This window comes from Lycorma delicatula, chromosome 5 (genome assembly GCF_047948215.1).
Source record: "Lycorma delicatula isolate Av1 chromosome 5, ASM4794821v1, whole genome shotgun sequence".
Lineage (NCBI taxonomy): Eukaryota > Metazoa > Arthropoda > Insecta > Hemiptera > Fulgoridae > Lycorma > Lycorma delicatula.
The window spans coordinates 102,205,078-102,232,547 of record NC_134459.1 but is presented as its reverse complement, the minus strand read 5'-3'; the positions used below and the strand labels follow the sequence as shown (position 1 = coordinate 102,232,547).

The 27,470-nt window shown below is 29.1% G+C and overlaps 1 protein-coding gene across 7 annotated transcripts in view; it reads left to right on the top strand.

Annotated features, from left to right (window-relative positions):
• rols (zinc-RING finger and ankyrin repeat domain-containing protein rolling pebbles) overlaps positions 1–27,470 on the top strand; it is a 727,654-nt gene that overhangs the window by 288,134 nt on the left and 412,050 nt on the right. The window contains exon 2 of one of the 7 annotated variants that reach the window (XM_075366774.1): positions 24,951–25,292. The exons of the other annotated variants lie outside the window; for them this stretch is intronic. Coding sequence (XP_075222889.1) covers positions 25,214–25,292 — 79 coding nt within the window. The 5' untranslated portion in view covers positions 24,951–25,213. The remainder of the gene's footprint in view (positions 1–24,950; positions 25,293–27,470) is intronic. 7 annotated transcript variants of the gene reach the window in all.

Here is a 27,470-nt window from a genome sequence, read left to right as displayed (position 1 = left end):
GTTTGGCCGTGAACTTTCGAATCTTAAGCGCCACAGGATTTTTGATGAGATTTTAAAAGAGAAGTTTTTAAAATGTTGACTGTAGAACAATTGTTAATACGATTATGTTGCGGTAAAAATAGTCTGTATATGGCTTGTTCCTATTTAATTACCTCTTCAATGTTTTTCCATTATCGAAGACTACTTTCAGAAGCCCGCACCATTATATAATTACTAGTATTGAATAATGTTTAGAGGATGTTATCACTATCTTTATGTCGCCATAAGTGTTTTATTAAAAAAATAAAAATAAAATAACAATACTTGGTTTTATTTTTATTTTTTAAAAGAATCATCTTAATTCACGCGGGCTTCTTTCCTAAACTAGTCCCAAAAATGTTGCCCGTGATATTTTTTTTGCCAAAACAAGTAGTCTCAGGGTAATTGTATTCTTTATAACCTGTTCTCATTGCTCGCCACTGAATAGTCATTGACACCTGATTGCACTATCTGGTGTAATGCGAGCATTGCTCTGATTGAACTAGTGGAACTAATAGTAACTTGGTGTTTCCTGACGTCATCTTGGATCCACGATATTTAGCTTCTTTATACTTCATAGTTCAAACACGATAAATTAAAACATTATTACATTCAAAATGTAGCAATTTAATGCATTTTATACATATTGTCCTGGGAATTGTTGACCAAATTTAAGGGACTGATTCAAGATATCAAAATTAATAAATCACGTGGACAAATGGTATCTCTTGATTCATTTTCCTTTTGTCCACCATTACTTAGGTTTCTCAATAAAATTTTATATTAAAAAGGGATTGAAATATTTTAATGAAATTTGGTGTACATATACCCAACAACATCTTTTACAAAATAAATAAACTTGAAACTTTTACCTTTAAAAATTCCAAAATTGATAGCTGTTTAATATTTTTTTAATCACTAATAGTTACGTAAATATTAGTTTTATCGGATTATATTTTAATAGAATTATAGAATTTTATGTAAAATGCGAATCATTTTATTACGAACGAAATGACAGTTCATTTTTTCAATTCAGTTAGTAAACATCTGAGAAATGGCAAAAATTATTAAAGTGGATCGTAAGAATTGCGCAGTCTAACAATTTTTGCGTGTTTCCACTTCCTTAACAAATTGAATTAAAAAAAAATAATTTTCGTTATTAGTAATAATAGAACAGGTACCAAATTATTTGTGTATTTCTTTATTAAATAAATTTGCATTTAATAGAAATTATAATCTTGTTGTAATTTATCAATCATTACCAATTATTGCCTAAATCAAAAGTATGGGAGCTTGTATTTTAATTCATTTGTTATTCCATTAATTTCTCCTTAAGATACGTAAATTTTCATGCAAGATCATCGTATATTAACGAATATATACATATTCCTAAATTTTCATTCCATTTCACAAATAGATTTCATTAAGTTTGAATAAAAAAATTTGATAAAAATGTATATAAATATTTCGATATTATTCAATAATATTCTCAAAAATACTGCAGGTACTTCACAATTGCGCAAGTTATTAACAAGCATTGAAAGTTACTATATGTTACTACAATATATATGTATAAAACAAGTAACCAATCATGCAATTTATAGGGTTTTATACAAGTGTGTTATTTCGTTACTTGCAGAATTATCACGTTGCGCCATGAAATGACTGATACTTCATTATAAGTATTATATAAGTTATTTCCTTACTTAATTAAATAATCTTTTGTTTTACATAATCCATTGTCCCCATTTTTTCGAGTTGAGTATCATATTACGATTTTTCTTAATTATTGTCGAGAGGAATGCAATTACTCGTAAAACCGGCAATTTAAAAATAATTTAAATATTTTCAGTTCATTTTAATTTAATGATTTATCGTGAAACATACATAAAAACAAATGAATAATTTAACCAACAGATTGGTATATAAACATAAAATTAAAAACAGCGAAATTAAATTAAATATGTAAATAACAGAAAGTATTACACTTTAAATTTAGGTTTTTTCTTTTATTTATAATTATATAATTAATTTGCACGGTAAATAAATACACTTAAACGAAATTATGCCAACGTACTCTAAAAAATCATTATTTATTCATTGTCATTCGGATTGCATCTAGATAATTAAACATCTGTAATACCATTCTATCCAGTTAGGATCTGAATTACAATTCACGGGTTCAGTCGCTAATTATTTGTGTATTTGAATTTTAAAATATATATATGACATTTTAATTGATAAGCATGAAATCCGTTAGTCTTAATAAGCGAACAGAAAACAGTCCCTCAGTTCACTGGAAATTTCTCTACTAGATCGCACCAAAGATTGTGATCATTCAGATGAATCTATTCACACACAATATCCACAGAATCAAAAATGGGGGAAATAGGATAAAGGATTTGGAAAATGAGGAACTGGCGAGAAAGGATGATTTGTCCTCGGAGGAACCGGAATCAATATGAGACGAATCCAACCCATAAAAATATTGAAGGCCTACGGGTGCCACTTTTTATGAGAAAGTTGTTTAATCAACATTTTTATGTTGAAATCACTGTTAAAAAAGTGGTATTTTATTTACGTCAAATTATTTAAAATTAAGAAAAGAAAAAAAATTGATGTGGACTCCACATGACTTTCTTGTACACTTTTAAATTACATATACACATTTTTTTTTTAAATGAAAAGTACATAAAATTTTATTTCATTAATAACTTCTGATATTTTTTCATATTTTTTTTCTTTTATTGTTACTATTGAATTATTATTTATCATAATTATTTTTTTTAAATCACAGATTAATAATTTTATTAATAAATCGATATATTTAAATTAAAAAAAAAAATAAGTTAAAAAAAGGAGATGAAGTCGGATATGAACCGATTTGTCTTCCCTTGTAAGATTTAAATATTTTATTAATTAAAATTTTATTTGGATATAAGTCTAGAACCAATGAAAATAAGTACGTAAACCGTTATGAAATAATATATCGTTGAAAACCTGTTAATGAGGGCTTATTCCTGAAATTAAGAAAAAATCCAAATATCTTTTGATTTGAGACGTTTTAGGACACTTTTGGTTTAGTCGATTGCAATCAAAAGGAGAGATATACACTAGATTTTACAACAGTCCTAAATCCAAAATTTCAACATCCTACGGCTATTGGATATTTCAATGGATATTTCCGTTGAAATTTGAAAACCTAAATTTTTCGCCGTCTTAATACTTCCTTTACTTCGTATAAGGAAGTAAAAATCATCAATTTTTCTGCGATTTCAATGGTTGGATCCTTAGATGGTAAACTGTATTTGATAACCTGATGGTTTCAGAACATTTGAAATTTGTCAGAAAAGAGCATATTGATAATGAAAGATATAGATAAACAATAAATTATAAATATTTTTGAAGCTATATTTAATAAACCGATACCCGTTTACCTTATTTTTACAATATTGGTAATATTTGACCGATGATCTTAGCGGCCCATATCTGGAAATAATAAAACATTTGTTATATTTAGACGCTAAATTTATTTTTAAGGTTGAGGCTTTTTTTTTAATAATTATAATTATCAAACACTTTTATTTCCTGTATTTATCGAACATTAAAGATAAAGAATTTTTTGTTAAACGCTTCAGATAATTTTGTTATTGTATTTTATTCGAAGTTGTATGTAGAAACACTTAATAATATTTTCCTTTGAAATTATTATAACCTGATTCATGCAGTGAATTTTACGTTTACTTAATTGTGAAGTAAAACTTAAATATTCCGCTTTATTATTTAAACTATTTATTATTATTTTATTATGATTGCAATTTTATCTGAAAATAATTTGTTTCTTTTAATTATGCGTAATTATTTAATTTTGTCATTGAAATTAAATTTACAGTTATTATGATTATTATTTTTAATATGTTATTAATTTCTTTGAATTAGTTCCGGGTTCCTTTTGTTGTACCCATTATTACCACCTATACAGTTTATAGCCTATTCAGGTGGGCGTTTTATTGTTCGTGTTAATTTATTGGTTGCATTCTTTTAATTGCTTACCGATTCATTTTCCTCCTTTCTTTTTAAAATGAAATTTTTTTCATTACATTTAAAAGGACTCTTAAAAAGTGCTCACGTATGTGAATCGATCTGTGTAAAAAGATTTCGATCCATTGTTAAGATCAGTTAACATCGAAAACATTTATAGCATATCCGTGTTGAAAAATATTGATTACTAAATTGTTTATACGGTTTTTAATGTGAAATGTATCTTTGTATTCGTTCCTAATGGATAATAAAATACTATGCTATTAATACAGCGTAGTGTAATCTACACTTTCTTAGGAAAAGTTTATAAACAACGTAAAATTGTTTAATGATACTAAAACGTTTTTCTTTTATCACAAATTTATGAATCCTGTTCAAGGAGTTTGACTCCTTTCCCTTGAGAATAAAATGTCCTCTTCTAGAATAATGACTTTCCACTTAGATAAAGTTAAATTGGATTAAAAAAACAAGTTATCAATTCCGCTCTTTTTTTTTAGTACGTTAAGTTTATCATTTTTTTTGAGGACGATAGACTTGCTTACATTATATTTCTAATTCTTGACGTCACGTAAGACGAGTAAGAAAACGTTCTGACCTATCTATATTTTTTTATTTAATGTAAGACCTAATTAAAATATTCCCTAATCACAACAGTCTACTCTTAAATATATAGAGTATATAGCATTTGAAGGGTTGAAGTACGTGATAAATCTTTCTTCGTATAAAATACAAAGAGAAAATAATTTTTTCAATATATTTTAGAAGTTAGTAAAAAATGAACAAAGTGCGCGTTGATTTTTTCAAACATTAGTGTAAGTACTTAAGTTACTGATAACCTTGATTGAACACACCGGCGAGATGTAACGACAAGGGGGATCTTCAGTTGAGCAATGGGTACGTTGCAGGAGAAAGCATATGCAACCGCTCTCATGAAACCATACAAGTATGGTTTCATGAGAGCGGTTGTTATTATTGTTCTTAAACGTTTTCGTTTAGAGTACGGCCGTGATCCTTCTAATAATAAAGACTCTATTAAACTTTGGTGTCAGTTTAAAGAGAACGAAGCTAATGCCTTTTTTTAGAAAACAATCTTCTCTAACGAAGCTACCTTCTATGTTTCTGGGCATGATAACGTCATAATTGTCGGGGTTTGAGTAACCAGAACACTCAGAACACTTGTCGTTCGACAAACGCAACGTGATACGCCGAAAAGTAACATTTGGTGCTTAACATTGACTGCTTATAAAGTGATCGGACCATTCTTCTTCGCCAAGCCAATGGTTAATAGCGCTAGTTATCTTGAAACGCTACAGGAATAGCGGTACCACAAACTGAACATCGGTAACCCAACGTTAACTTCCAACAAGATGGCGCACCATTATACAAGGGGTTTACATGTTAGGGACTACCTACATGAACAATTTCCTCAATATTGGATTGACCGTAGTGGATCAGTTCAATCCCCAGACGTTACTCCACTTTTTTGAGAGTTTTTTTTAGCCTACAACAATTAACCTGTTGTAAGTCACTTTTAACTAAATAGTTATGCTACTCTTTGCTGGGATACAGTCAATGAAATATTTCTACGAATACTTGACGTTATTCTTCAAACGATCCGGAACTAATATAGGCCTCAACTATAGCTACCCTCTCCTGGACTAATTAGGCGTATAACACAAACACAACTGCACTGCAACAAAACATATTCTGCACTGGCACGTTACCACTTGACGAACGGCAACAATAGTCATTAGTAATATATATATACATCCACTAATCGCGCTAGTTGTGTGAGAGTCTTTGGTAAATAGTGTTGGGTAGCGATTTCATTATGGCTTCGATATTATAATTCTCACCCTGTATTACCTAAACCCCTATTTTGATTATTTCTATGCGATGTAGAAGCTAATCTTATGAAAGTAAGCGTCTATGTGCGCACACGCTTAACTATAATTTTAAAATCTGTATTCTAAATTCTCTACGTATAACATTTATGAGCTATAAATTCTCCCTGATGTTCAGTGAAAAAAAATCATAGCCTCTTTAGCTGCATTTCTTTCTAAGAATAGAAGTTTATATTCATCATTTTATTGCAGGTGTAAGTTTTCTTCCATTACATTTAACTGACTTCATGTAAGAAAATATGTAATAAAAACAGAATGGAATTAAACATTTACCTTTCGTGACAGCTCGTATCTCCTTTTATTTTATGTTTTATTTATTTATATATTGTAACATTAAACTTAGTGTGCACTTGTAGTGCGTTATCATTTATTCACGTTACTGTCATATGAAGAGTTATAATGCAACGAAAATAAAGTAGAAAAAAATAATATATTACTTAAAAAATATAAATAAGTTGGTATGACAAAAGTAATTAAGACAAAAGAATATCTTAAATAATATTAATCCCAGCTATGAATTTATGTTTTAGCTTCAGATAAGGTTAAAGTAGTATTAACGAAATTATACTTACAAATTGCAAGTGCAGACACTTAGATGGTGTAAATTATATAAAAATAAAAAAAATTAAAATGTAAAGACAATTTTGAATTATTAGAACTACAACTTATAAATAATATATTGTAATAGCTTGGTTAACTGTTATTAATAGAAAAATTAATCATGCGTAAAACTTAACCTTTTTAATCTGTTGTGCAAGTTGAGTTAAAGAGTATTAATTTTGTTTTAACAGAGAAATCCGTCTTGCTACAAAAAAGATTTAGTCCAAAGAATATTTTACTGGAACTGAGGTGTTTTCACTTGTAACTCCTGCAAATTTATAAATCAATAATTTTCCTAGTTCTAACAGTCAAACAAAGACGTAAACTGATCTGTAAACTGATGATAAACTGTACAACTTGGTTTAAGTTGGGAGATTTTAATCCATCTAGTTCTGTTTCATACTTCAATCGGTTGTTTGCCGTTTCAAGATATTGAATTTATTCATACAAAGATAACATTGCTAATTTTATTATTATTCTGGCATGGAGTTTTAATCACTTTTTTAACAAGAGTTTAGTCGTAATTGACAACAAGCCTTCCATTTAAAGATTAATTTCTTATTGTTATAACATTTATTATTTTTTAACTAACATAATTTTACTTGGTAGCTTTATATTCTTGGCCGGTGAGGTTAAAGCTAATAACTCGGTTAATAATTACGAAAAATTTCAAGTTATTATCGATCAGGAAATTTTGACACCTAAGGAACCCAAAAACCGGATGGAAAGTTCCGGATATTCGTATGTATGTACGTGTGTATTTTTGGTATCGCCCTCTAAATCACCTTATTTCTCCTGAACTACTGACTGATTTTGACCAAAATTGGTCAGATTACTACTAATATTTATTGTTGCTATTAAATTTTCAACTTAAAAGATCAAGCAGGTGAGACTGTAAAGCAAGGTCACCCTCAGTATCTTGAGATTTCGCCTAATTAAGATTTTATTTTTATTAGGCATATTTGTTAATTAAAAAATATTAATATTTATAAAAAATGTTTTTTTCAAATTCCACACCCCAAAAACTGCTCTAAATAAATTAGTGGCTAACTGGGTATATTGCGTCAATAATGCCCCCTCTCACATCAAAGAGCGCTAGTGTAGCACTGATGAACAGCTGCTGGTAGTCTACTGCTATGTTTTGAGGTCACTGGTGAGCGGTAGAATTAAATAAATGAATAATATTTAAAGTGTAAAGTATTTAAACTAGCCGGTGATCTTCTCCTTATTCATTCCTTAAAAATACTTACAACTAAATAAATTAAATTAAATCAGAAATTGCGACTCCCTCCGGAGAAGGGGGCGAATTGCTCCCTCCAAACAATTAGTGCCCCGTTGTGGCGTATTCCTGCTAGCCTGAGAAGCGTTAGCACCGTAAGAACTTCAGTGGACGGTCTGAAGGGGAAGAGCAGAGGTTTTTAAAAGCCTAGTCTCCCGCGGTCGGACCCAGAAATGGGTTTGAGAACGCTGTTTTCGAACGGATATGGAACGCTATTCAAAAATCCGTCCATAAAACTAAAAGAAAACTTTTTAAACTTAAACCCGACATTAAAGTAAACCCTTAAACACGCCTGATTAACAGAATCATACAGCAGCAAGGGACACTCTCCAGGCTCTGCGATTCGAAGGGAGAAATTTGTAAAACTCTTGCCACTTTTGCGTTCCGTTCCAGTAGCCGGTAGTACCGCCACATCTGAGTGAATGAAATACGGTATGCGCGTGCGCTTAAGTTAGAATCATTGAATTAAACAAATAAAAAACATTATATTTAAATAAAATGATAAATATTTTTAATTAAATTGTGCGGAAACTGTGGATCAGAAAAAAAGCCGCGTGACGGGAAAGTCCTACATATAACTGTGTTCTCAACTTTTTTCCTACTTTCTCCGCTTAAGTTAAGCGTTTTTTGGTAAACGGTTTTGTAATTATCGGTCACTTTTCAAATAATAGTTGTTTCTATGGGAAACATTTTTTTTTTTTTTCAAATAAGAAACCTTTTACAAGAAAATTTTCAAAACAATGAAAAAACTATTATTACTTTATAGATGAATTTTTATATGTAAAAATTATTATGTAACTAAAATAGTGATTAATTTTTTTTCACCCTATAGCGGACAATGTAAATTTACTGTGATAACCCTCACATGAACGTGATTTAGCGACACATTTTTCGTTGTACTCCTCAATGTAATCTAAGTTATTTAATGACGTTACAATGTTTTTCCCTTCTTCAGCAGTTATTATAAACCACTGTTTTCTTTCAAATATCATTTCTTCCCCGTCATAGAAATGGTTACTTTTATTACATCGTACATTTTCTTATTCAATTTATTAAAACCAAATAACAGTGCTTTGATTTTTAAAAATTACAATTCATTACTGAAATAGCTTTTAACCTGAGAATTTCTTGATCACAAGAAAATTTTTATCCGAAAATATACCGAATTGGAATGAACAATCAAAAGTGTTTTGTTATTAAGTAACTCCTCTAGACTTTACCAACTGATAAAGAACGTTTTTTTTTATGTATATTACGTAGACGTAGAGTTAAATAAGGATAAAAATTGTATAGAAGTAGTAAAAGTAAATCACCCTCGATTTTATCATGTCATTTATAAAGAGTTGTTAAGCTTTAATTCATCTGTCAAGGTATGTAAAACCCATCTAGTATAAATATCAGCAATCAGCATGACGCCACATTTATAACAATGTTAACGTACGTAAAATACTTAAAAAATAACTACTATAGAGTATCAGTTATTCGAAGTAAAGGCTATCCGAAATTTCTGTAGGATACTACTCTATAAAACTAGCTTAGTAAAACACCAATATGTTGATTAAGTAATTTGTAACGGATTAAATTATTTGTATCTTGTTACTAAAAGTATATAACTGATGTAAGAAAATAAAATTACAATTTTTTTATTTTTAATAAATCTCGTTTTTTATTTCCGCATGAGTTTATTGTTATGCAACTTTCTACGTGTCACATACCTTTAAAACTATATCTGCACTATACGATTATCGATCCTAAATCACTACCCCAAAACATTTTTCCTGATTACTCGAGTCTTCAATTGTTTCGGTTAACTGATCCATATGTAGTAACAATCATTAACTTTTACTTTCCCTACTACCTATATAAAAAAAGAAACATTTCTGTTATCGGTGTAAAAACTGATGTTTTTATTTTTCAACGTTATGTGGTTTCTCAGTTCAAAAATATTCAAATTTAGGTTGCAAAACATAAATTGTACATTGTTTTTATACATATGAATTTGTATGCTTCAGTCGGTATTTTAATTTATATCTCGATAATGGTTTAACAACATGCACTTACATAATCTGGATAGGTATAATACCTTATAAATTGAAGGATTAATTTTAATAAATTACTGAAAAAAATCTGATGTGGACACCCTATGACTACCTTTGACGCCTATTAAATTACATACACACTGTTTTTAAAATGAAAAGTACGTAAAATTTTATTTCTTTAATAACTTTTTTTTAAATTTTATTATTAAATTATTATTCATTGTAATTTATTTTTAAATCAGAGGTTGATAATTATTAATAAATCAATATATTTAAATTAAAAAAAAGGTTAAAAAAAGAAAATGAAGTCGGTTCAAACCGATGGGTCTTCCCTTTGTAGGATCCAAATATCTCATTAATTAAAATTTTATTTGGCTATAACTCTGGAACCAATGAAAATAAGTACCACTAATGATATATCGTTGAAAAGCTCTCAATGACAGCTTATTACTGCAGTTAAGAAAAAGTTCATAATTTTTTTTTTTTAGATTTTGTCTTGGTTTTTATTTTTGTCTTTGTTTGGACAGTCCGAAATCCAAAATTTCAACATCCTACGGCTAATCTTTTTTGAATTATCCGAGAGTTTATGTACGTACAGACATCACGCCGAAACTAGTTAAAATGGATTCAGGGATGGTCAGAATGGATATTTCCGTTGAAATCTGAATACCGAAATTCTTCGTGATCACAATACTCCCTTTACATCATGTAAGGAAGTAAAGATTGTATTTTGAGGTAGAGAAGTATTGAGGGGAATTTATATCTCGTTTATCACATTAATAGCTTTTATTTATTTATTTATTTTTTTTTGTTTACCAAAACACTAGTAAAATCATTTAATTCTGTTTCTACTTACAATTTTTTACTGGTTTATAAAATTCAATATAATTTTTTATTTATTTTTGAAGTAAAGCAGATTTTTTGTTCTAGTTTTGTTCCTGTACTCTTTTTTTTTTTTGAAAGTATACATTTTGCTTTTGATAATTTAAATATAAAATTTTGTGCTGATTTAAAAAAAATTAAATATTCTTTATTTATTGCGGGTAGAAAATTTCACTTTTTCATCTCTTATTACGGTAACTGCAAGCTATATGCCTGAATTAAAGTATTCTACCGTAATTGGTCAGTCCCTTTGCTACTCATAATTTTATTAACATAGAAAATAAATTATATGAATAGAAGTTAAAAAAATAAGAATTGTTAAAAAAATATATCTATTATTTATCAAGTAGTGCTTAAGCATATTCTCTCTTTCTCTCATAGTGTTTTGTTATTCATCTGTTTCTATCTCCCTTCTCTCAACGTTTATTACGGTTTGTTGCACTACATTACTTCGATGTACTATGCGGTTTGAATGGTAAGCTTTCCCATTCGGTTTAGACTGTCCGATACAGTACACTACGGATAGAATGTAAGTGCTTTATACTATAGTTCAAGTGTATTCGAGTACAATCGAGTCGGCTATAGGTTGGGTTGACATTTAACATGGTGTAGGGTGTTATACAAAGTAAAAACATTTGTGTGGTGTATGTATACTGGTAAATTCTGTAGTAGCCCCGAGCATGACATCGGTTACATTGTTCTCCTTGTCTGCGGTATATTTCTCTTTATTCTTACTGTATCTTTTGTATTGTACCGAAAGAACATTAAACTTGTTGTATAGCGAAGAATAAAATTAAAAAAAATTAAAATAAAATAAAATACAGGTTCATTACATACATACAAGCCTACTTAAATAGTACATGCTGTTGGGTGAATGAATGTAAAGATTATGAAAACTGTTTTAATAACTTATACTTCGGAAAAGAAATTAAATCTTTACTCTTTTCGTATTTATGTATAAAAATAATATTTTTCACGGTTTCGTTGCTTAAATTATTTTTAAATAAAACATATAGCAAACAAATATCATTGCGATCCAAAGATATATGCTTCTTGGCATTTGGAGTATATCTGACAGATCCGCTTATGTGTAATTTCTCTTCCTTTATAAAATGTAGTCAGTTATTTCTGTTTTGGTGGGAGCCTTTCTTTTTTAACGAAATTAAATTAATATTTTAAACTTTTATCCATTTATATATACATATATATATATATATCCTTCATATATATATATATATATGAAGGAGCTGTCACATCAATTACTCCAGACTTATATACATAAATATATATATATAAAAATCTGTAGTATACAGATTTTATATATATACAGACTGTATATATATATATATATATATATATATATATGTCTGGAGTAATTGATGTGACCAGCAGTGTGTGTGTGTGTGTGTGTGTGTATATATATATATACTTTTTTCAAAATGAATATCAAGGTTTTAAAGTTATTTAAAATAATTTAATAATTTTTTATTAAATATGTTTATATGTAATGTTTATAAAGTTTCACTTACATTGATAAATATACATGAAATGAAACAGCAATTCAAAGAATTTTTCCTACAAGTGTTCAATATGAGCACCATTCATCACGTGGCACTTATCTAGCCGATAGGAGAGTTCATCCATACTTTAATCAGGAAGTCTGGAGTAATTGATGCGACAGCTCCTTCATTGTTGTGTCTCAAAATCGGGTAGGTCAGCTAGTCACTCTGGTACATACTCTTTATCCTTTATAAACCCTAAAAGAAAAAAATCGCACAAGGTCAGATCGGGCGAACGTGGAGGCCACGGCAAACAAGTCTTGTCATCTGGTCCTCAACCGTTATGAGTGTTTACTTTTCTATTAACATGAAATATTGATTCATATCTAAAATCGAGAGATAAATAAAGTCTTCATCTTCACGGTCCATTATTTTATTTGCGAAGCTAGCACGCACACCATAATCTGTAGGCTTTAGAGCTTGTAGCAACTGTAAACGATATGGACGCAGTTATAAAACCCTCCACACAGACGTCATTGAAATTGCTAATTCGCTGCTTACCTTTCTAACGGATTTCCTAGGACTACGCATAAAAGACTCTCTTACACGTTCAACATTGCCTTCGGATACACTCAGTTGTCCCCTTTAGAGTCGGTGTACTCGTCCCTTTACAAATACAGCCAGTGGTTTCAAATTATTCATACCTTCTACGAATGTTATTGTTACTCGAGGACCACAACGGAACTTAAAACGGAACGCACTTTGAACGATAATGACAGATTCACACTTTGAAAACTGCAAACACAGAACGCTTTCTGTTGAGGGTCGCCAAATTTGCTGCTGGCGCTTTCAAGCGGTAGGTACAATGTACATATATATATATATATATATATACAAATTTCGTACTACAAAGAAAGTCAAAAATATATTAAATCAATTATATAATTTTTTATGTTAATAAAAGCATAAATAATAGATAAAAAATCAGAATGGAAAAGAATAGAATCTTTTTAGCTGATATAACTGGAATCAATTGAATCAATTCAAGTATGAATTAATTAAAGATATCTTAATTACTTTTGTAGCAGAATTTTTTAAAGTGAATTACAATAAAAATAATATAATTGCAGAGAAGGCGGAGATAACACTAAGATAAGACTTTCGTAGATCTAATATTGTAATTTAGGATGTAATAATATTAAAACTAAAGGTTAGCTCATCGATCGATTTGCATCTTGAAGTCTCTATATGTCGTTTTATTGAATCAGTTACAACAGGCAGTTGCATCAGTATATTTATATTATTCGTACTTTGTAACATAGCTGGAACGTTTGGCCAGGATATTTTGTTAATTAGAAATCAACAGAATACTGCAGGAGAGCTGTCTCGGTTAAAGATACCTCGCTGGCATGGCATTCTTTCAACTGTCAACTATCCACGCAAGGTGGTTGGAACTAATTTTCTCCGCCAACAACAATAATGAGCAATAAATTTAATTTTTTCGTAATTTTATGTGCGAATTTTACTTCCACATTCTGTATGTCCGCAAACCGTCTAAATCTAAACCGATAATTTGTAAAATTAAATCTAATATCCTATTATTATTAATTTCGTAAAACAATTCATGCTTTTTATTTCATCATTCGTTCTTTCTTGTTGATATCATTATTTTTGTAATTGTTGATATGGTTCTTCTTATGATTACAACCGTAGTAATTGTCGTTTGCTTAATTATTTTTTCAATAATGGAAAATAGTGTTGTTATAAAAAATGTTATCTAATAGAAGTATTATCTCTTGCAATAAAATTATTTCATTAACATAAGGGTGATAACGTTTCAGAAATAAAATAATTATGAAAGGAGAATTTCAACAATGAACAAGTAACTTTAGCTATTATACCTGAATATAATATACTTTCAATAGACATGCTTCCTTTCGAGCTGTCTAAACTGTCAGCATTTGTTGGCTGAACAAATGCTTTGTCTGAGATTCGCTTTTAACTTGTGGAAGATAGCAGGTAAAATATCCTGGTCTCCGAGTAACAGTTAAGCTTCCTATACCTTTATTTATTTCTGAGTTCCATTTTTATTTTTTTTTCGTTTACCACCTTTTTGAAGAAAACTTCAGAATTACTTTCGGTTACATTGCCGATTGGAAGGGGGTGAAAACGAATTTTCTTTACGTTTTGAAGTATGAGGAGTACGAAAATATCATTTACTTGAATTGTGGTTTCTGTATATTGTGTATTCTGGTTTGTGTACGTATATATATATTTTATTTATTTATTTGGCGTATGTATCAAATTTAGATTATTCTTTTTAGAAAATATTAATAATGTGTACCATTAACCTAATTTTATTTAAGCCGATAATCAAAAATAATGTTAAAATTATTACAAAAATACCAATAATAATAAGAAAATCACAAATTATAGTCTGTTTTTACTAAATTGCATTATGTGTAGAAAGAGAATAAATGAAAAATTTAGGAAGTTAGCGTAATGCAAAAAATTATTGTACTATTTTCTGATGTGAAATAGTGCTCATAAAAGCCAGAGGGAAATTTTGGCAGGATACTCATTTATACAGCCGATCGAACGTTTGTTATTCTTGATCAGTAAATTCTTAATGAATTCATAATTCCTATTTAAGTGACACTAGCCGAAGAAATATTTACTAAAGGATGTTTCATCGTGAAACTACCATAATTGAATGTCTTAAAATAGGTAATGGTTTTTGAATACGATGGGATCAACAGTATTATGACAATAACTTCCTTAATTTTTTAAGTTGCCCAAAGAGAACGTATGACATTTTTTATTATATTCTCTCTTTTTTTGTTACTAAGCTATAAAAAAGTGTTCATGTATGTTATGCATCCCAGAATTTTTTTTCTTTTTTTTAAAAAACAAAAGATATAATGTCATTTTCTTCTTTTCGGCTCTGAAGATGACAATAGACAGTATGTTATCGGCGTCTTTGTACCAAATTTGTCAGCAGTTGTTAGATTGACGTGGCGCCCAGATTCTTTACAATTAACCAGTTCTTTCTGCTATATAATTAGTCTCACCCTTGCATTTTTGCCTACGCTTTGTTTATTTGACGTTCTTTTAAAATAACACCTACCATATTATTAAAATCATTGCCTTCATTGTCATTGTCACCTCCACACAAATTATTTTAAATTTCTTAAAAGGTTTTTTCTAAAATAATCTCTTTATACATTTAATTTTAAGATTTTAACTGTTAAAAATGTATCCTCTTACAGTATTAAAACTATATACGGTATGATTACCGTATATTCGTATACCGTTATTCGTGACATCACAATAAGCTTTTCCGTAGAATAGCTCATTTCATGGTAGACTAGCTAATTTCGATGATGTCTTGTCTACGCGAATGTCGACTCGTATGAAGACTTACGATTATTTCAAAAATACAATGCTTACGTTTAACTCTAAGGTTATTCTACTAATTTTTTTTTTTTAACTGTTGGTAAAAGCATATTAAAAGCGGCTATTTAAGTAATTTTCTTTTATAATTTACTTTTTAACCAGATTTTACAAATCAAATCCTAAATAAATGTGAAACATAATAAAATATAATTAAAACATTTTTCATGTTAATTAAGTGTATAATATGATTTAAGTGTATAATTAGTGAATAAAAATTATTATTATATTCTTAATTAATCTCTTGTGTTGATGTTTAAAAATACTTATAAAAATCAGTACATTTTATAATAGTGCAGTAACGGATAATTAGTACAGATAATATTCACATTTTTACTACTCTTTTTTTGCTACACGACTACCCGAAAAGGAGTGTAATTTATTTAGGGTGTATGTATGCTCGCTTCACCGTAGCAACTCAACGGCTGAACCGATTTCGATGTATGACCCCGCATTGGAATCCTTACGTTACCGGGAGTGTCACAGGCTATATATATATATATATATATATATATATATATATATATATATATATATATGTGTGTGTGTGTGTGTGTGTGTGTGTGTGTAGTAGTAGTAGTAGTAGTAGTAGTAGTAGTAGTAGTAGTAGTAGTAATAGTAGTGGAGAATTGCCAATTGAAGCGCGAACTTTAATGAATTGAATTAATTAACTATGAACCGTGAGACTCTATCACTGTGTGAGCTGGGTTTGAATTAATTGATTCGAATTAATCAAATGAATAATGTTACAAAAATAATAGAATTAAATTTTCGTTAAATAATATTAAATAATTTTAAAAAATGTTCGTTTAATAATAACGGGATTCGCATGGAGACTGGTGTGAGGCTAGAGTAGTGAGGTGGTACGAGTACCTCGTGCGAGGCTAGCCCAATTATCACTATCAACTGGTAACAAACGGGGTGCCCCTGGGGCGCTGTTTTGGGAAGTGCAACGGGGTAATCTTATTATGTCTCGATCTAAGAGCACGGTTATTCGGAAATGTTGTTATATCTTCGCAACCAATCTTCTGATTTTCAAAATTCGAACGGGGTATTTGCTAGTATAATACAAAATCACGATAGAACTAAACCACAACAAAGATTAACTGATATACTCAGAAATGAATCATATTTAACGTTGCATCGCATACGAATATACTGCTTACAAATCTATATCCGTTTCTAGAAATAAATGCGAAAGCATATTATTAGATAAAACTATATCCATAGATTCAGTGATGACAAAAAATTTGTAATTCAACAAATTATAATAATATTAATTATACCGATTTAATGATGTTATTCGAGCTTATCGAATGGTAGTTGTTATTAATTCTTATTCTTACAAAAATAAAACTCATCATAACATAAATCTCTGAATTATTATTATACGACTGCCCAAAAAAGAGTGTAAGTATCTATATATATTTGTTCTAAATAACCAGCTAAGTATAATTTCATCCTTTTTTGAGAAAACCTTCATCCATCTTCTGAATTAGGTGTTGTTTAGAATTTTTACCAAACTATAAGTCGTTCAGCCTGATTTCTGTTAAAATTGAAACCGGTTGGAGTAGAGAAACGGTCGTAACAAATTCTCTTACTGTGAGCAGTCTGATTTGTAAATAGATAAGAGATAATGGACAGTATCTTAAGTTGTATTTTTTATCGGACTTTAATTTTTTTATATTGCCTTGTCATACGTGGTGAATCTTTTTTAAATCATTGTGGTTCAGAGTGTATTTTTTTGTTTTTTTTTTGTTTTTTTTTTTGTTTTAATGTGTGTATAAAATAATGTACTCTATTCCGTTTTCTTATGACGTTAGTAAATACGTTTTATCGATGTGTGTGCTGCACCTTTGTATGTGTAAAATTATCCATCGTGTTTTTTAATGGGCTTCAATCATACTATCAGATAATGGAGATACTTAGAAGGAATGATTAGCAAAGGATTATAACAGCTGTCTGTAGATCAGGATCATTTATCATTTATAAATTTTGCAATAAGATGATGTACGTACGTTGTAATATGATTGGATTCTATTTGTAGTAAAAGAATACAGAAGAAGACTGCGGTTTTATAAATGTTTATGAACATCCATACACGCTCACTCGCAATCTTATTGAAATTTAGTTTTCAATTCGATGTAGGTCAGACTTTAACTTGCGGTCATTTTACCAGTGTTAAAAATCTTACTTCATTTTACCTTAATAGTTTATCTCCAAAACGTTTGTTAGTTAGGCCTTGCCTAAATATAACCTAATTTTTTTAATTACAAACTTCCTCATCTTTTTTCATTCCCTTCTGATTACTTCTATTTTTAATTTTGCATACATAATGTTTCCTAGAAAATTCATATAAGTTTATGTGATTTTACGAAGGGTTAAAATAAACGCTAAATTGTAAAAGAATCACCTGGGTAATATAAATTAATTAGAAATTTCCCTTTAGTATCATGTATACTAAAGGAATTTAATGACCGCTAGGATCACAAAAACCACTGCTAGAGTGGTTTTTGTTTCTTTGGATAGGTACGTTTTAACATATTCTTTAACTTTTATACAACATTACTATTGAAATTCTAAATGTGGGTCACCGATAAGGATCTCGTTCATTTTCTTCTCCCCACCAAACAAATATAATCATTGAAAATCATAATGACCTTTGATTTAATCTTCATATCGTAGCAGTGCAACCCTTCTGTGCTGATAAAAGATTTTCATAATGCTTTTGATATTTTATTATAATTTTTAGTAATTTTAACTATTTCCTATCTAAAAAAATAATTAAAATATAAAACCCACTTACCAACTATCTTTTAATGCCTTTTAATGCAATCTTTTAAATATCTCCACCGATAACGGTGGAGACATTCATTATGACAGGACGTTAAGTCGACGCAATTTTAACACATGACGATCACCTTCATACGTTTTACACACTTTACATAGCAATTCTACTCGTAACGACAAAGTTTTAGTGAATAATAAAAAAATTAAGTTCCTGAAGATGGAATTCGTTTCCGATGGGTTTTATATTTTAATTATTTATTGTATAATCATACCAACGGGACATGTTTGATAAAATTATGTCCTTTCTATTCATAATTATTAAATTTCCTTTCTCTTCATAAGTGGTTCTTTTTATTGTTAATTATTTCCTTTTTATTTATAATTTTATCCATAGTAATTATTAATCTATTCATAATCTATTGTAATTATTAAATCATAATTAATTACTAGTCTAGTAGTAAATCTTGTATTTACTAATAGCCTTGTACTTTCATTTCAATTTACAAAACGTTTTATCAACATCGTTAGTATTTTGTTTATCTCTACAATGGTATAACAGTTTAATAATTAATTATATTTATATGATTTTATTGTGCGGTTTTTTATTATTATTATTTCTTATGACTATTTCGGAGGTCTCCGGTTATCCCATGCTGATTTCTAGATTCCAGGCCCGTAGGCAGTCGCGTCCCTTGTTTGTGACGTGTGAGTTAATTGTAGTCTTGTAAAGATTCGGGTCAACCATATTTGAAACTTGTGGTTAATTGAAATCCAACCATCAAAGAACACCAGTATCCACGATCTAGTATTCAAAACCGAGTAAAAGCCGACTACTTTTATTAGGGTTCGAAACTGAAAACTCTCTACTTCGAAATCAGCTGATTTACGATAACAAGTTTAACCACTACGAGTAGACCACCCCAGGGAATTGCGATTTATTGCGATTAATTGTTGATAGATAATGTATTAGATGTAATATATGTTTTGGAAGTGAAAAATAAATGATTCCAATTTGAAGTTAACAAATTTATTTATTTTTTTAAATAAAATATCCTTACATATTTTTCCTTTCATCCAAGTGAACTAAAAGAATATATATATTAATTTATTTTTAAATTTTTATAGTATTTATATTGTTTACATTTTTCTGTAATTCTATTTTTTTATTTATAATTGTATTTGTTTTTTGTCATATTTCTTAAAATATTTTGGCAATATTTATCTGTTTTTTAAAAAATCAATCTCTACATATTTTAATAGCAATGTTTCTTTATTTTATTCATTCACAATTCTTTTTCCTAGAGTATCACATTAATGATATTTAATGTGCTTTGTAGTTTACCTTGACTCAATATTTCTTGTATGTAAATAATGGAACGACTTTTTATTTTCGTACTTATAAATACTTATTTAATGATTCACTCTAACATAAAATAATATTCACTTGTATTAAAGAATTTTTTTTTTTTTAATATAAAAACAATAAAATTAGATTGAGTAATGTAATTTTTATTTCTAACACTGATTGTATTTTGCTTTTATTTAATAAAAATAATCCCAGCAATAACTTTATTAATCTATAATTTACTTTTCTATTTTTAATTCTTTTTGTAAACTTTAAAAATTTCATAGGTAAACTGAAAAAATTAGTATTCTATAGAATCGTTTATCATATCCGTATAGTCTTTATTATGGTAATTTCCGAGTAGTTCATCAGAATAGCTTAAAATTTTATTTATAGCGGTGTTATATATCCTGGCTTACTTCAAAGATGAAAGTAATTTACATACAATTTTTTTTGCATTTTAGAAAAATTATTAAATATCTTATAACATTTTATACAAAATTTCCTCGATTGTAATTATAATTTTTTTAGGGGTAAATAATATACCCCTTTCAAACAAAGATCCTCTAATCAATTTTTTAAGGAACATTGAAAAATTTATTTAATTTAATTATGTACTTGATGGATTTGTAGTTTTTCTCATAGAACCGGGTAATTTATTTTAATTATTTTATCTTTTGTTTTAACGTTAACTTTTTATTTTTTTGTTCATTAACGTCAGTCGTAATATTTGGGAGTACGCTTTCTGCACCGAAATCCCGTTTGTAATTAATTAATTTTAAATTCATTTTCCTCTTCTATTAGCAAATACGCGTGGTTATACTTCTTGGATATATGCTTGTGCGCTTAAAATTCTATAAAAGATATGAAGCACTTAGTATTCTTTCTAAAAGTATTCTTCTCAGGTAGCTCCTTAGTAGCTGTAGAAAAAGCGATTTATTGAAAGGTACATTTCACTGTTTAACGCAAATTGAATATGTGGGATTGTTCAGATCAAAAGAAGGTTATATTCTAAGTTAAGGTGGATTTGTCGGAAATATTAGTCTTGTTTCACGGGTTCTCTATTGATCATTCCATTTCTCACTATTCATCCACTTTTCCTTATTTTTTTTTACCCCGTGTTATTTTATCGATTTTAGTCAAATTCCAAATAGTAAAGATGTATAGTATCTTACAAGTAGTAAATATAAAGGAGTAAAAGTATGTCAAATTACGTGATCTTGGAATTCGTGAGTTTTCATCAGAGAGGGACTCCCAGTAGACGTCCTTATCGATTGACTACAAAAAACCAAACTTCGGGAACAAAGTTCCCGCCAGATATCCGGGACTCGGTCTTTTAGATGTCATGCCTCTAATGAAAGGACCCCAAAGGATCCCCCCCCCCCACCGGGACTAGCTTACTTCCCCCCCCGTCGGTACTGCAAAGGAGTACCCACCGAATCATCGTAAGCGGGAGACCGAGGCCTCCCACCCTCTCCCGGATGGGAGTGTCCCTCAGAAATATGTTCCTACGAAGAAGCAGTTCCAAATGTTGATGAAGCCATCTTACAGCCCCGAACCTTGGGCGCATGACCATGTGACTTGCAGAATAAACACCTAGGGTCCTGCTTGCAATCCTTGCGTAAATGGCCAGTCTTACCACATGTAAAACAGTGGCCCCTTCTGTCTGCGCCAGAACAGATCTTGGCGTTGATATAGCGTATTATGTAAAGACTTCTTATCTTTTTCTAATGGGTATTAGGGATATTCACTATAATAACTCTATGAATTTGTAAAAGATTTTTATGTTCACAAAACCCTGAAGTGAAGTCCAAGGGTTTTTCAGTATTTTACTCATAAAACATTATTAAAAATTTATTTCTGTCTGTACGGTTGAAATATTTTCATCCTTTTTTTTCATTTTCCATAATAATAATACTTTAATTTTTTAAAACTTAGCTAACGCAGCGAAAAAAAAATCATAATATACCGTAATATATTTTTGTCCTTGTTTTTAAATAAATTGCGACTTATATGATAGATTATTTATATTATTATTTTCTTATGTCTGGAACCACCCAGAAATGATATTCATAGTCTTCTGATCTTTATATGTTAAATTTAATTATCATTTTAATATTAAAAGATTATGAATGTATTCTTATGTAAAATATTGACCTTTAATATTATTTAAGAAACGATTTGTTATTATTAATACGATAGAAAATAAATATTACTTAGACCATGTTTATGTATGTATGAACTGATATAAGTGTACGCTTCACCGATTCTAAGTGGGTACGTAAGTGTCATTTCCTTATGAAGATTGACAGTGGAATTAAACACACACATAAAACTATATATATATATTATTTTTATTATGTTCTATTTTTTTCTCAACTTACCGTTTATACTAGATTATCTGTTGACTCGAGTATATCTTAAGGATTAAAAATAAAATTATGTTATTATTAAGGTTCAAAGTGAAAGTGTAATATTACTAGTCATACTTGAGATTATGTGTTACGTACTTCTACTAAAGTATAACTTGATGATGATGTTTGACGTATTTGGCTACAGTAATAATAACACATAACCGTAAATGCTTTATAATTTACTGTTTTACAGAATTAAAGGTAATAATTTAATTTAGCGTTATAATCTATGTTTAGTTGCGCGAGAATGTATTTCATTTATTTAATTTTCTTTTAAGGTCTTAAGGTTAATCTGTGTTATGGTGTGGTTAATATAATAATTTTATTATCCTATATCAAGCCTCGTTTCAGGATATTAATATTGACACATTGGTGATTATATAAATAATATTACGTCTGGTAAACCTAAATTGTTATTAGAGTTATGATTCACGAGGTTAACGTTTCAAAGTTAAAAACCGGTAAATTACGAAATATTACCGATAGTAATACGTATTATGTAATTCATTGATATAAAATGAAACGTAATAGTATTTACTGTATTCCAGGTTGATCCCGGTTCAAAAAGGTGATTCTTAAATTATGTATATCTTTTATGCGCCCTAATTCAGTGATTTTAGTCGACATGACATGTGATTCTAAGATAACTGCGTACAACGCTTTAATAATAATAATCATATTACGTCAGGTTAACTAGGGAAAATTAAGAGTTTATTGCCTTTGTTATTGAGTTGAATATACTATTGCACATCATCAGTACGCTAAACGAAATAAATATCGAAATTCCCTAAAAATAAAAATCCTAAAATTGAAAATCTGTTTTTACAGTCCCATTCTGTTTAGGAACTGGGTATACAGTTACTCTCGTAATAAATGGAACGGAATGGCACGACACGCAATTGTGTCGGAGAATGCGTTACTCTCCTATATACCGCAGTGCCTAGATATTTGTGCTTGCTGCTGGAACTTTAATGTTAGGTGAAGTATAAGTGAATTTAGTAACGGATATAAGTTAAATTCTCTTCAGTTTGAATCAAGTGCCTAAATATTTGTGCTTTGCTGTTGGATCTTTCATGTTAGGTGAAGTATAAGTGAATTTATTAACCGATATAAGTTTAGTTTAGTTTGAATCAAGTCGGAATTCTGTTTCTTCTCTTTTCTAGATCATATACATTTAAATTTGTTGAGGTTATTCCTTGGGAGAGTTGCAATAGATTCGTTCTTCTTTCTGTGCATTTCCCCTTCAGTCTGTCCTCTAAAGACCTGTCGGTGCAAGAATCTAACAGGAATAAGTCTGATGGTAGTCCCTAATTTTCTGGAGGTGGGTTATACATTCTCTTTGCGGAAAGAAATGGAGAAATGTATGCCGTGACTGAAAGTAAAGTACTCTAATGGTTCCTATTATAATCAGGTGCTTTTATACGTCATAAGTCTATATAAGAATATTTGATTGATTAGTTTACAGGTGTACCCTTTCTTTCAAAAAATAATGCGATACATATATTGGATCTACTTGGTAGGGAAATATTACATTATGTATTTTCACATTATAATCTTACGTTCGACGTTTTTAACTAATCATTACTCAAATTTCCTCTTCTGTATTAAGCTTAAAAGTTGTATCTTTCAATCATAGCCGACATCATATTGCCATAGAGTAATACAAAATAGCTAAATTGGTTTCAAAAAAAAACAATTTCTGTTATTTCCTTCTCTTCATTTCACAAAAGTAAAAATTTTTTGTTCCTTCGTATGTGATTTTAATTTTCGTTTTTCAGAGCCTTATTAGTTATATAATTAATTTTTTTTAATTTTATGATAAAAATTATTTTTAACAATTTTTTTTACACTTATTATCTATTAATAATTTTTTTTTCTTTTTCTGGGGAGCGGAAATTTTAATTTATTAAAAAAATAAATTGGTAGCACTAATGAAATATAGTTAATTACAGTGTTTCGGAACAATGCTAAATTTAGGCATTCGCTTTCCAGGCGAGTTCAAACAGGTCTAGTTTCAGATGTACAACTTGTATACTTTTAATTAGAATAGACGGCTTATATTTCTTGGCTATTTTTGGTTGTTGATTTCTAATTATTTATAAATATTCTAACTTTACATAGAATACATTGCCATCACATGAAAAATTTTGATAAATACATTTTCTGTAAAACTGATAAATAAATAATAATTATAATAACATGAATTGTATTAAGTAAGGTATATATGAAAGTATAATTTTGAAATATTTGTGAATTTCATGGGAACTCTCGATTGTGTGTGTGTGTGTGTGTGTGTGTGTGTTGCTTGTAGAATATGTTACAGACACAGTGAAGTATGATAGTTTTAATTTTTTTTTTTTTATAACTTTTTATCATTTTTAAAAATTACTAATATAATTGCCTTTAACTGGATACCTTTACTGGATAATTTTGTACTACAGTAATAACCAACATAATACATAACGTTATATAATGTTATACAATAACATTATGTTGTAATAATCATTATATTTATTGTTGATTGAGTTTGTAAAAAAATAAATGTTTGTTTAGTGTAATATTAGTGCCGATTAAACTTTTTCCTGTCATATTTTATAAGAAATATTCAATTTATAGTTCATATAACTAAGTTACGATTTATGTATAAACACTTCAAAATAATATTTCATTTGAATTATGTCCACAGAGAAACAATTGCGGGAACTATAACGACAGCGATGTAGCTAATTGTGACAGGTGTGTCACCGTTGCCGCGTTTATATTCATGTCTCGTCTTTATTACACGACTTAGAGTGCATCAGTGCTATTTTTACACGTATATTATTTCTTTCGTCGATTGTAAATTGTGACGTAATCTGTTCTGGATATTATGATCAAATAAGGAAACGTAAAAACTCAATAGACTGGTGAATAGTGTTTGTTAAATATATTTGATGTAGGTCTAATAATATGCCGACCGAATCAGCTAGTTGTCTTCCAGATCCGGATTCTGGAGATGAAAGCGATTTTTGGCCGAACATCGGAAAAGGTGAGTTCTATAAAATAAATAATTTAATGTATTCTTAACACATTATATATTTTATTATCTTGGTAGAACGTTTAATTATGTAAAAGTTTTACTGGAATATTTGCTGAATCTCAACTATCTGTATTTAAAAAAATAATAATAATACGTTTCCTAATTATGAAGAGCCGTATAAAGTTTTTTCAATAATATATTAGTGGATTTAAATAAAATGGTAATCTAATGCACTTTTTATTTTATTTTAATTAAAATATATTATTTACAGTCCATTATGTTCAAAAATATGATCTTGTTCACATGTATTCTTAACTTCCCCATAAACATTCAAGAAATTTAGAGACCATTCAAACTTGCTTATGATTTGTATTTAGTTGTATGTCAATGTATGTAGTATAATGAATGCACGGTATTGATTAAAACACAGAATAATTATCTGTAATGCATTATTAAACCTATTATAATTCTTCGAAGAAATTTAAAAAAAATACTGTCAATTATCCTATCTACCAGTCGCTTTAAATTTAGCTTCTGATTGATTGCGGGTTTAATGGACGATGTATTGCGAAGATAGTTTGAAGAAAAGATATAAATATAGATCACAGGTGTTAATAACTACCACATGTAATGTGATTTTTTATCTACAGCAGATCATTGCTGATTGTGTAAATGTTTCCATTATAAGGTATTTATTTATGCCTAATTTTTAAGCAGGGTACTTCACAATTACTAACAATTGTGTCGTTGTAATGCGTTGTAATGCAATTGTGTCGTTGTGACTGCCATAATCGGATCAGTTTCCTTTTATTTACTTTTTTAAAAGTAAATATATTTACTTTTTTTTTAAAGTAAATATATTTATTATTATTATTATTAAAGTCAAGAACTTCCCAATGGAAGACGTTAAGCATTCATGATTCATATTTTTTTCGCTTGGCGTTTTCTTTTCCCTCCACACTTCTTCCGTTCTTCAGACCATTTCGGGCGATGTTGTTTAGGCTTCGGCGCTTCTGGTTTAACTTCCCGCGTATCTATTATATTTCTGTATGTGTTTCTGTTTATGATCCCCTAAATATATTTATATAATTATGAAATTATCAGCTGTACTGATTCTCCTCCAAATTCACTATCAAATTAGCCCCGAATACGGTGGCTTTTCCAAGAGATAAATGTGTTTATGACATCGGTCGATATATGTAAGTCTATGATTTTGTTTAATAACAGCCGGTAGTTACAGTTTTGAAAATTCTATCAGGATTTCTTACAACTAGTAACCTCTGTTGCTGTTGGTCGTAAACTGTCAAACATCAGTCCCCTACTACCTTACTACCTCTTCCGTAATGCCACTATCTTGTAAACGATTGATGTAGATTTCATTTCAACCCTTCATGTCTGGTGATATATCCTGATAATGATCAGGAAATCATCACCAAGAAATGTCTTGGTGATATGGACTATCATACACAGAGGGCAGTTATGTTAAAAGTCGTTTAATGTTTATAAATAACATAATTTATCAAGAGAGCATTAATCAATAGAATAATAGTATTTGTTTAAACTGATGAAGTAAAGAGACAATTTAAACGGTACAAATCACTATCAATATAATCTCAAATCTGATATGGCATTAAGCCAACTTAAAACATTGACCTCAACATCCATTAGTAACCTTGTAAAAGTGAAAATATTTGAAATACGTCTAATATTACTGTACCCCGATAGAAGACGCTATCTAATCAGTACTATTTGCCAACTCTTGTGCTAATACCTATAAAACTGATCATGAAGATATAATTTCATTTATATAATCATTCTTCGCTACGTTTCTCTCTAATTGATTAGTCATCATCTCATTTTTTATTAAAGTTGAGTCATCATTTCAATTGTTTTAAATTTACGATTACATAAAGAAAACCTGTTCATTTGGAAAATATTATGATGTCCTTACATTTGCAAGTTTAATTTTTATAACTACTAAAAATAAGTACGTATGGAGTACTAATCTATAATTTATTATTATAAATTAATATTATTAATAATTTATAAATTATTATAAATATTATTATAAATTCGTAATAGGTTATTTCGTTATTTAGGCGTTTTTGTGTTTAGATAATCTGGGATTTTAATATACATTTTTTTAAATAATTTTTGAAGAAACTAACATTCTTATTAGTGAAAGTT